Source organism: Talpa europaea, assembly GCF_964194135.1.
Source record: "Talpa europaea genome assembly, chromosome: 11".
Classification (NCBI taxonomy): domain Eukaryota; kingdom Metazoa; phylum Chordata; class Mammalia; order Eulipotyphla; family Talpidae; genus Talpa; species Talpa europaea.
Genome location: NC_140078.1, coordinates 68,703,917 through 68,716,651, shown reverse-complemented (window position 1 = coordinate 68,716,651; position 12,735 = coordinate 68,703,917). Strand labels below are relative to the sequence as shown.

General features: G+C 38.4%; 1 protein-coding gene across 4 annotated transcripts in view; it reads right to left on the bottom strand.

Annotated features, from left to right (window-relative positions):
* The window catches only part of PBRM1 (polybromo 1), a gene marked incomplete at both ends in the record, with an annotated part of 95,701 nt that overhangs the window by 8,299 nt on the left and 74,667 nt on the right, over positions 1–12,735 (bottom strand). For all 4 annotated transcript variants that reach the window (XM_084248153.1, XM_084248150.1, XM_084248151.1 and 1 more), the window contains 4 exons: positions 2,578–2,779; positions 3,677–3,887; positions 4,625–4,808; positions 10,607–10,764. In XM_084248153.1, coding sequence (XP_084104279.1) covers positions 2,578–2,779; positions 3,677–3,887; positions 4,625–4,808; positions 10,607–10,764 — 755 coding nt within the window. The remainder of the gene's footprint in view (positions 1–2,577; positions 2,780–3,676; positions 3,888–4,624; positions 4,809–10,606; positions 10,765–12,735) is intronic.

Sequence of the window (12,735 nt, the reverse complement as noted above, 5' to 3'; positions counted from 1 at the left end):
AATGGACAATGTACCGATAGAACCAGGTTTACTGAAGCTAAGCAGTTCAATGCTGACCATAAGTCATCCTAAATCCACAAAAATTCCAGAATTCACTCTTACTTCATCCAAAATGCAAGAGGAGCATTTCTTGTGCCAGTACTGGGCAGTGGATCACACCTTGCTACACTCCTCAATCCTTTGAGTGACTCTGTCTGCATCTCCATAACCAGCAGCCCCAGTGATCACATTCCCAGTCTTTTTGGGAGCTGGCAGGCTGGACCCTTACTAGAGAACTCTAGAAACATGAATTCCCAAAGCTCCCAGAATACAGGTTTGACTTTGCTCAACCATTCAGAAATAGGAAATCCTCCTCACTCTTCACATGGGCAAACTGAGGCTCGGAGACAGGTAGTGACTTGTCCAAAGATAAAAAGAGAACCAGCAACCTGTGGCCTTGACTCCGGATATCACACTCCAACTGCCACACATTAACCTTCCAACATGAAATTCAAAAGCCTAGTATTGGCTGATTTAAGGAGGGGGAAAATAGCACGAGGTCACATGGCTTTAAAGAGAATCAAGAAGCAACAGCTCCAATCCTTCAATGTAAGAATGTGAAAATCAATAAAGTCAGAGTTTCCTCGGCTGCAAAAGAGCTGCCTGCATAGATTGGTCATCACTAACACTGTCCCAGTTTACAGATCCTCTGTACAATGAGTGTGAGGGACAAAGGCCATTTGAACAACCCATTTCCTTGAGCTAATAGTAAAAAAAAAACACTGATGATCTAGACCCCCACATAAAATTCCAGTATTTTCATTACACAAATGACACAGTAAAATGGGAGAGCCAAAAAAAGAAGTTGAATAAAGAAAAACTCAAACCTATGGACTGAATATTGGATTGGCTACCTATTGGCTCTTTCTGGGAGGAGTCCAATAGGGTTGTCTTGGAGAAGAGAATTATTTAATTAAATGAAGCCAGCCAAACTCCAAAGTTTGGTTTTGAATCCAATGGGTCAGAACACCAAAAGTTTGGATTTTGTTTCACAGGCAGACATTGCTGAGTCATATAATCATTTTCATTAGGTTCTCAGTGAATTTCAGACTTCTCACTTTTGATTTTGGAGAGAATTTCTCCTTCTCTTCAGCCCTGCTCCACCTTTTTTACTCTTACATTTTCTCCAGATACATTTCTTTCTCTTGTTCACACTCTACATAACCAGCCACCCAGTACTGGCTTTATCTGCCCTGGAGCAGGCATTTGAGAATCATTCTGAACACACCTCCAATTGAATGGTATATTTGTTCCTAACTTTCACTCAGAAATATCAAAGCTCTCCAAGATTCTAGGTTTTAAGGAATCAATTAGGATTCTCAAACTTGTGCTGCAAAACTATTAGTACTTTGGGATAGTACATGAACACTTGGTAAAATTTCACAAAATGCCAGATTTTAAACAATAGGCTCTTTATTATATGTCTTAAAAGACTTTGATATGGGAATATGCACTGTAAGTTTCTAAGACAAAGTATCTGGAGTGCTTTAAAAACTGGTTTTGCCATGAGTGTTTCTGGTTGAACATCTTACAAAGTTCTGTAAAGATCCTTAAGGTAGCCTGTCCGATAATTTTATACTAATCAAATTTAATAAATGAAAGGAATAAAATCTTTTTTTTTTTAAAGTTTCTTTGGAGACTCTTTTAATAAAGGAGGCAGCTATAACAATTGATTTCTTTGCTTGCTGAAAAATTATGGATTTGTATTTAGCCAAGAAGAATAATAGTTAAACACTATGGTCAACCATTGAGAGATGGCTCTCAACTGGCGAGATGAACCATTACATACAATCCAGAACGGAAAGATGTAGCTCCAAGGCAACAGTCCTGCCTGATCTAATGAATATTATTAATTTCCTTTTTAAAGTCATGATTGATATAAAAAAACAAAAACCCAAAAATCTATCTCAAGTAACTGTCCCTTATGGAAAAGAACCACTAAATACTTGAATGCTAGTTCATGGCCCAAAATGATTTAATTGTAGGAGGAGGATGACAGCAGTTAAGCTTTATCAAAGAGATCCCTAAGTGCCTTTAAAGTGTGTCTGCTATGAATGTAGACACAGTACAGATCAGGACTGGCCTAGGAAACCAAGTTCTTCAGCCAAGATTCAGCATAGAGTTTAAACATAAGGCTTTTCAAGAGTTCTAATAGGTCACTGATTTTGAAAGACCTCTTTCAAGATTAATTTTAAACAAAATTAAACATCCTCATAAAATCATTCCCCAGCTCAACATGTGTGCTTACCAGACTCGATGAAAGAAGAAAATCATGCACTTTTTAAAAGCAAAATATTTGAGAAATTGTGGGGAAAAACCCACGCCAGGATCAGAGGCCAAGTCAGGGGCAATGCTTGCTCAGTCAGGACAAGGCTGGCACTTAAACTACTAGATGGGAACTATTTGAGACAGTCCCCAACACAAAGTTCATGTGTAAGTGGTAAGAACAAGATAGTAAAACCTGTTTATGCACGTGCACTCCTGAAAACACCCCCTTGCTTAAGAAAGCAGAGACAGTTGTGCCTAGTCTCTATTTACCTTCATATTCTGCTTTCTTGGCTGTCTCAAGGTTTCTCCATTCTGTTCCCACCAATCGGCTGAGCTCCCCAAAAGAGTAGTCTGGGTGCTGGGCCTTAATCACAGCTCTCATCTCACTGCTAAACAGGATGTAGCCACTCATGTTGATTTTCCGTTTGGAGCCTTCTTTCTTTGCACTGCCTTTGGCAGACTTTGGGGTAGACTGTAAGACAGAAAGCTCTTATAGTGCATCAGAACATTGATTGCAATAGGTTATCTGCCCAAAGTTTCTGGAAGCCAGGAACATATGAGTAGCTACTGTGTTACAGACACACTCAGTTTATAGTTGGCCATTTTCTTGGTCAAAACACAGCTCCTCCTTGTCTCTTACCATGTAAGAAACAAACGAAAGTTTCAGTGCATTCCATAACTGCAATCTGTAATGGTGACCTCATAATTAAGTCTTGAGAAAATTCTGAATAAGGAAAAAAAAAACTCAACTGGGATCATCTTAACCAAAAGGCAAGGTCTAAAGGAGGAGAAACTTAAAAGATCTGGGCAGTAAGAGCAAGGGTAACAGGTTGACATATTCCTTATTGCTTTTCTTCAACACATGGCAAAGAGAGCTTTCTCATAAAATCTGCTATTAAAAACAGTTATCTATGAAATGAAAAGAATTACATTTTAAAATTATTAATGGCATTGAAAAAGAAAAAAAATCTGCTCCTTCCTACAGAGTTCCAGTTTGAAGTTCACTTATGTAGGGACTAAATGTCTCCACTTTGGGGCCGCCCTGGTGGCAAAGGCGTTAAGTCTCAGCGCTATCACCCCTGTGGCCTGAGTTCGATCCCTGGCAGGGAGCTGACCCACATATGGCGCAGCAGAGTTCTCCAGTCTCGCCCACTGCTCCCCTTAGCAGTGTATCCACCTGCTCTGTAAATTTCAGTAAATCTGCCTATTCTGCTCCCTACTCTGTCTCTGGTAAATCCTTTCACCCCCCTGTACCTCATATGCATAAATAAATAAAAATAAATCCTAAATAAATATCTCCAGTTTGTTTTGTGTCTGCTGCACACCAAAACTAGGGATGAGACAAGTAATAGGAACGTGCCCCCTTCACCTGTGGAGGTGTGTAGGGCATGAGGTCCAGTTCGCTGGCCAGGGGAGTCTGAAGCTGAGGTAGAGAAGGAGGTTCAATGACCTCACTGTCCTCTTCTCCCATCTCTTCGATATCATCATCTCCACCTTCTAACTCTGCAAATTTTGCTTCCAGCAACTGGATCTTCTTTTCCAACAAAGGGGAGGGCTCCTTCTGAGGAACAATTGGTTTTCTAAAAGAATGACATAAAAAGAAAATCAAATAACCTAATACCACTCTAGGATTAATCAGAAAGCAATGTTTTGCCTTAATATCTAAAAATGACTTCCTGTTATTTGCAATGCACACTCTAAGCACAGCAAGGAAAACAAATTTAAATATGCACATATCTTCTCCAGCTAACGATGGGGATACATCCCCATGAACCCGAAAATATCATAAGCAGAAAGCCCTGGTTCACTGATGCTGCTTAGATTAGCATCACCTGGGAGTAATGTACTGCAGTGTCTACTGAATGCTTATCACTTTCACACCACTGGTAAGTTGAAAAATTGTAAGTTGGATCATAGTAAGATGGGTACAATTTTTAATTTATAGTCATACCTACTTACAGATGTTTGTTTCTACCCATAAGAGCATCAGGTCCAAAGTTGGAACTAATCATCTAAATGTAGAGAAAAGAATTTTCGTAATCTGTAGAACTATATTCTCTCGCAGAGAATGAACAGAATGAAGGATTTGTGTCTCCAAATTACAATTACCGGAGTCTACACTAAACAGGTACCACATCTCAGCAAAATATGATTTTCCTTTGAGCTTTAACTGAACAGTTTCTCTTTAAAATGTATGCTGCTCTAGTTCAAGATCTAATAAAAATATAAACAAAAACACCCTGGATTATACTATTTTCATATTAGTTTTACTATTAAAAGCTAAAGTGCCTTTTTTCTTTAGTTTTTCGAGCTGTACCTGAAATAATAAATTTCATCATCTACCACTTTAGCTGAGAGTGAAAACCTCTTTAGTCCCTTGAATTTCTTCATCTGTTTGTCACTCTCATTATAACGGCTCTCACAAAGCAGGATATCATTTTCTGGTATTTCAGTTGGCCTGCAGGAGAGGAAGTCCTTGAATGACAACACAGCACACTTTCCTGAAAATTGGAGAGGAATTAGAGGACTAAGTTGTGGCCATAGCTAACAATTATTTTAAAATTTTATTATTTTTAATGAATACATTCACGATTCAAAAGTCAAAAGATATAAATGGTACACACTGGAATAAGGATACACCTGTAGATCATGGATCAGAATTAAAAGCCTAGAAATAAAATTCATAAAATTGGGTGTTTATAAGCAACTGATTTTCAACAAGGGTGGCAAGGCAATCCAACTGGGAAAGTGTAGTCTCTTCAATAGACAATGCTGGGACAACTGTATTTCCATATGTAAAAGAAAAGAATGGAGTTTGAACTTTACTTCATAACTTATACAACATATGCAAAAATTAATTGAAATGAGGCCTCCCTGGTGGCCTAGGACTTAGTCCCAGAGCTATCAACCCCACAGCCTGAGTTCAATCCCGGGCCAGGGAGCTAACCCACATATGGTGCAGCAGACCTCCTCTGTCTCACCCACTGCTTCCCTCAGCAGTATATTTCAATACATCTGCCTGTTCTACTCCCCACTCTGTTTCTGGTGAATTCTCTCACCCCCTGCACCTCAGGCCTATACCCCAGTTCTTCTCCACATAAATATTAAAAAAAAAAAAAAAACCTGAAAATGGATTGAAGACTTAAGAGTTACAACTATAAAACTCTTTCTTTTTTTTTAAATAGAGGCATGTTTTGTTTATTTATTTATTAATTTGTTTGTTTGTTTGTTTATACATGCACTGGGTACAGTCAGAAGCGCGGGAGGGTGAGAGAATTCACCAGAGCCAGAAGGGAGAGCAGAGCAGGCAGAAGGACCGAAGTACACTGCTGAGGGGAGCAGCGGGCGGCAGGAGAGGTCTGCGTGCCATGTGGGACCCTCCTCCGGTGGCCGGGGAGCAGCCAGGGATCGAACCTGCGCTTAAGAGGCTGCGGGCAGCTTCGCAACCCAGCGCTCAACCGCTGCGCCACCGGGGAGGCCCACAACTATAAAACTCTTAGAAAAAATTACAAGTATTAAACCTTTGTGACCCTCAATTAGGCAATGATTTCTTAGATATGACATCAAAATCATAAGTAATCAAAGAGATAATTTTGATTCCATCAAAATTAACAACTTTTGTGCTTCAAAGGACCCTATTCAGAAAGTGAAAAAGATAGCTCATAGAACAGAAGAAAATATTTTCCAAATCATATCTCTGGTAAAAGTCTAGGTTTCAGAATTATAGAAAACTTCTACAATTCAACAGTAACAAAAACAATCCAATTAAAAAATATGCAAAGGGGGCCTCCCCGGTGGCGCAGCGGTTGAGCTCTGGGCTGCGAAGTTGCCCGCAGCCTCTGCAGAGCCGGTTCGATCCTGGCACGCAGACCTCTCCTGCTGCCTGCTGCTCCCCTCAGCAGTGTACTTCATCAGTCTGCCTGCTCTGCTCTCCCCTCTGGCTCTGGTGAATTCTCTCACCCTCCCGCACTTCTGACTGTGCCCAGTGCTTGTATAAATAAATAAAGAAATCTTAAATTAAAAAAAAAAAAAAAAAGCAATCATCCTTTAAAAAAAAAAATAAATAATATGCAAAGGACTTGAGTAGACATTTCGCCAAAGAAGATAACAAATGACCAGTAAGCACAAGCTAAGATGCTCATTAGGGAAATGCAAATTGAAATCATAAGATACTACTTCATACCCATTAGGATGGCTATTAACATTAAAAAAAAATAAAAGGTCTCTGCTTTATCTCCAGAAGTAAAAAAAAAAAAAAAAAAAATAAAAGGAAGTAACAGGTATGTGGAGAAATTGGAACCCTTGCACATTCCTGGTGGGAATGTAAAATGGTACAGCTGCTATGGAAGAGTCTGGCAGTTCCTCAAAAAGTTAACAGAGTTAGGGCCTCCCCGGTGGCGCAGCGGTTGAGCGCTGGGTTGCGAAGCTGCCGGCGACCTCTGAGGCGCCGGTTCGATCCCCAGCTGCTCCCCGGCCACCGGAGGAGGGTCCCACATGGCGCGCAGACCTCTCCTGCCGCCCGCTGCTCCCCTCAGCAGTGTACTTCGGTCCTTCTGCCTGCTCTGCTTCCTGCTCTGGCTCTGGTGAATTCTCTCACCCTCCCGCGCTTCTGACTGTGCCCAGTGCATGTATAAACAAAACAAACAAACAAACAAATAAATAAAAAAAAAAATGCCTCTATAAAAAAAAAAAAAAAACTAACTAACTAAAAAGTTAACAGAGTTAGCAGAGTTACCACATGATCCAGCAATTTTACATATAGGTTAATATCCAAAAGAACTGAAAAGGGAGACTCAAATACTCATACAACAATGCCCATAGTAGTATTTTTCACAACAGTCAAAATTCAGAAACCACCCAAAATGTTCCTCAATAGATGAATATATATACATACAATAGGATACTGTTTAGCCTTGAAAAGGAATAAAATTCTGATACAAATTTTAACTTGGATGAACCTTGAGAACATTATGCTAAGTGAAGTAAGCCAGACATCAAAGGACAAATAAAGCATGATTATATATCTGATGCACCAAAAAGAGGCAAAATTCATAGAGACGGAAAGTAGAACAAATTAGTACCAGGGGCTGGGAAAAGGGGAAATGCGTAGTTATTGTTTGATGGGTATACAGTTTCTGTTAGAATAATGAAAAGTTCTAGAAATATATAGTAGTGATGAGACTTTTGTCAATGGACATAATGCCGCTGTACACTTAACAGTGGTTAAATGTTACATTTTATGTTGTTATATTTTATTTTCTAAATATTTACTTTTATTTATTTATGCATATAAAAACTGGGGTGTAGGCCAGAGATGCAGGGGGTGAGAGGATTCACCAGAGACAGAGTGGGGAGCAGAACAGGCGGATCTATTGAAATATACTGCTGAGGAGAGCAGTGGGTGAGACAAAAGAGGCATGCTGCACCATGTGGGTCAGCTCCCTAGCCAGGGATGGGGATGGAACTCATGCTGCAGTGGCTAGCTTGACAGTGCTGAGACTTTAACCCCCATGTGACCAGGGAGGCCCTGTTAGTATATCACAGTTGTTTTTTTTTTTTTTTTAACAAATGGCAACACATTGCTTATAATGTTTTGCAAAAAAATTTCTTGAGGATCACTACTCATACTAAAACACTTACTCAACTAGTTCCCTAATTGATGGATATTTAGGTTATTTTCAAATTTTGGCTCTCTGACTATAGCAAAACAACGGTGAAATAATTTAAGACATGCATCAACTGGCACAAGGTATAACTTTCTAGAATTACTAAAACTAGGCCAAAGGGTATGAATACTTTAATTTTATAAGTGTTATCAAATTACCTGTTATGTCACATCTTTGACAATTTGATAGGTAATCTGAATAGCAATAAAACAAACCAAAAAAACCAAAATAAAATCTGTGTAGTTTTAATCTGCATTTCTGTAAATGCTTGGGCATATTTTCAGTTAAGAACCATTGGCAACTTCTTTCTTAACCTTTGTACATTTTTCTGTTGGATGTTGATCTTTTTCTTTTTTCTTTTTTTAAAAGATTTATTTATTTATGTATACAAGAGCTGGGGTACAGGCCATAGATGTGCGGGGTGAGAGGATTCACTAGAGACAGAGTGGGGAAAAGAACAGGCAGACTGACTGAAGTACACTGCTGGAGCAGCAGGCGAGACAGGAGAGATCCACTGCACCATGTGGGTTGCTCCCTGGCTGGCCAGGGATTGAACTCGTGCTGCAGAGGCTGCAGATTGCTTCACAGTGCTGTGATGCTTAACCCCCTGCGACACCAGGGAGGCCCTGGATGTTGATCTTTTCTAATTGTTTTATATCGCCACATATAAGGGAAAACTTACCTTCATTTATGATATACTTTGCAAATATTTTCCCAAAGTTGTCATGTCTTACTTTGCCAGTTTTTGTTATGCAGACATTTTCAAAGTTGAATTTATCAAATTTTCTTGTATGAGTTTAAGATTTTAGGTCAAAGGTTATCAAAATTTCTTATTAGTGGCACTACTGGGAAGAGGGGAGGGTGGTAGTCAAGCAGGTAAAAGGGGTTTGCTGAAGGAGAGAATTGGACTTTAAGTGGTGAACTTAATGTAGTCTCTGTGTGTGTGTGTATTTATTACTTCATTTCATGTTCATTTAAACCTATAATTCATCTGGGGATTTATTCTAAAGTTCATGTGAAAGGATGATACATTCCTCCCCAAGTCCCTCCCACCATGACTATCTAGTTTCTAAATACCACTTAAAGGGGGGAAAAAAATCACCTTTTCCCACTTGCCTTAAATTTATCATAATTAAATTGCATTAGGTTTACTGCTAAATTTTCTATTCTTTTCAAATAATCCATTTATTCATATTATATAAATAACCTTAACTATTGTAGTGTTACAATGATTCAGTATCTGGTAAGGCTAGACCCCTACCTTCAGTATGCTCTTCAGAATTTTCCTGATTTTTATTTTTTTTTCTTTTGACAAGATTTTTTTTTAATTTTTAAAAAGATTTATTTATTTATGCATACAAGAACTGTAGTAGAGGCCAGAGGTGTGGGGGGTGAGAGGATTTGCCAGAGACAGAGTGGGGAACAGAATAGGCAGCTTGACTGAAATACACTGCTGAGGGGAGCAGCGGGTGAGTCAGGAGAGATCTGCTGCGCCATGTGGGTAGCTTCCTGGCTAGGGATCGAACTTGTGCTGCAGTGGCTGCAGATAATTTCATAGATTGTGTCTTAACTACCCTTGCACCACTAGGGAGGCCCTCTTTGACAACATTTTAAAGCAGTTTTTTTAGGACCAACTTCCTTAGAAGAATTTCCATTAGCATATCTATTGGAATCACAATAAACTAAAGATGAATTTAGGAAGAATGGACATCCAATGGTGTTGCAACTAACTACTCAAGTACATTATGCTTTTTAATGTTCAAGCATTCCTTTATAAAGGCATTAAAAGTAGCATTTAAAAACTTTACACAGATGTGATACATATCTTGTTAAATTTACCCTGTTATTTTTTTCTTTTTATTATTATGGAATCTTTAAAGGTAATTGATTTATTATTAATTTTACACTCAACCATATTCTCTTATTGTGTGTCATGGTTTCATAGTTGATTTTCTTGAATTTTCATCTCAATTACCTTATTTTTGATTTTAGATTTTTTTTTCTTCTAACTGTGCTTGGTAGTATCTCTAGAACAATGTTAAATAAGTGATAAGGACATCCCCATTTTGCTCTTAACAGTAATGTTCTTAACAACTCAGTTAAATAAACATTTACAAGCAAAACATGTAAAAGCAGGTTAGGAACATTTTAGCAGCTTAAAATAGCTGTAAATGCTATCACTGCCTTGGATTACAAAGCATCTTATTTACATAATCCAAAGTGTTTTCAATTCAGGGAAGGGTACAGTTACTAATTTCCCTATTTCACTGAAGGAAAAATAGATTTTGAAAGGGTAAAGATTCTGCTTATAACTGAAGAGTAAATGGCTCATGGTCCTGGAATAAATGATCTCTGTGCTCTGACTTGGGCTTCCAACAAGGTCCCCAAAAGACATGGGAAGACAAAAGTTTAGCATGTTTCTTTCAAGAAAGCATGAAAAATTTATAAGAAACAAACAAAAAAACTTACTGCAATTTAACTGTAACTGCAATGAAACTACAGATTAATTTGGGGGGAACTGACATCTGTATAATACTGATCTTTTAGCTATAAACATGATGTATTAGATGTGGTTACTTAAGGGGAAAGGGCACTATGACAGGTATGATTAATGAAAAGGCATAAATACCTACCCAGAATACAAGTCATGGGGCAGGTTTCTTCCAGATTACTCAGAAATACTTCTTTTTTGTAGAACATTTTTGTGGGCTCATGTTCCGTTTCTTCTGGGTGAATGAAGATGGGGCCATAGAAATATGCAGCTCCATCTCGGACCCATACCTTTTCAATTCTGAGGGAGTTGTGAGGGTGAAGAAATTCCATTAAAAAAATTCTGATGAATTTCTTTCTTGAAAGATTAACAAAAAAACTGTTAACCAAAAAGTTAGTGATATGGACTATTTATAGAGAAGTTCATTGGTTATTTTGAAAAGATAATTTCTTTGCTTTTTCTCCCCTTATGCATAAGAGAAGACACTTGGAGACAAAGAAATGAATATTTGGCTCATCTGAGGGGAAAAAATATTTTAAGATAATACCAAGGCATAAAACTTAGAGGAATCCTGATTTTCCTTTCTGAGATATTCATGATGAAATCAGAATAAGCATCTGTTATTGATCTTATGAGCCAAATAAACACACAAATCGTCAATATCTGGGATCATATTACATCAATGGCAGATATTCCTTTAAGGCAATAGTTTATGACCTTCTTGAAGGTCAAGATCTATACCCTTCACCCTTGAAAATCTGATCTAAGGCAGATACCATAAAAAAAATATAAAAGATTAACTATAAAAAAATGAAAGATTAACATTTGGCTGCTATTTGCCAGATACCATACACTTTCTTACAACCACCCCATAATACTGATAATGTTATCACCAGCATTGCAGGTCTTGACACAAAGGAACACCTCAGCTCAGATTATGGTAGTCCACCCTTCCAGCTGTTCAGACCAAAATGCAGGAGGTGCCCTTAACTCCTCTATTTCTTTATCAGATTCCACTTATCTGGAATCTCATTAACTCAACCTTTCAAATAGGATCTGACTACTGGCCTGAGCCACCATCATTCTTGCCTTATTACTACAAGAGTTTCCTAGCAGACCTCCCTTGCTTCCACCTTTGGTCCTTTATAGTTTATTCTCAAATAACCACTAGGCAGAGTAATTCTATTTAGACCTTAGTCAGATGACACTTCTGTGCTTAAAACAATCCATTTAATTCAGTGAAAGTCCAAGCCCTGGCACTCATCTTCTACCTAACTTATACATTGTTCATTCTCCCTGTAACCAACTCTGCTGACTTGAACATGCCAGGAATACTTATCTTTCAGGTGTTTATATTGGCTGCTCTCTCTGCTTGGGAAGTTTTCTCTCTGGATATGCACATATCCTTAGCTTCTTTATGTGCTGGCTTAATTTATCAATTAGTGAAGCCTATATGGTCCACCCTATTTAAAGTTTTTCATGTCTGTGCTTTGACCATGATATTCCCAATTTCCATATCCTGGTCTCTTTTTCTCCCACAGCACGCATCATGATCTAATGAACACCTGACTTATTCACCATGCTTACTGTTTGTCTTTCCCCCTAGAACAAAGATCCATGGGACTAAGGATATTTGTTGTATTCATGAAAGTATCTTCAGAGACTGGCACATAATAAGTAGGTAAATAAATGCTTATGGATGATGAATAAATCCTATGTTAAAAGTGGTAAATCACTTGTCTAAGGACATGAAACTAGCAGGGTTGGGACTTAAACCAAGATCTCTTGGAACCAACTACTGTTCTTAACTGCTATCCTCTACTGTTCAGGCCTGTACCTGATGTCTTCACTGCTGTTTTAGGTCATCTAACAATACTTTCATCCATTTACTTACTTATTAAATATCTGATCCCTATGGTTGGAGCAGAGGATACAAATGTAAGCAGAAAGAGAGCGTCCATATTTTTAGGACATTTGCAGTCTGGTATAGAAACCTAACAATAATGTAATATATGCTCTAAGAATATGTAACGGGGATTCCTAACCCAGTCTGGAGGGAACATGAAGGGATACCTTAAGAAGGCGTAATTTCAAATTTAAGTTCACCATATGAAATGGGCAGGGATATTTCTGATTGAGAGTTCTGAAAATGGTAGAAGAAAAGAGAAGAGTTGAGGGAGGAATTTCAAGAAGTGTAGCTAGCAGCAAAACCAGGGGAAATGTGGTGTAACAGGAAGCCGGAGAAGTTGCCAGGGGAGAAATGTTTGTCTT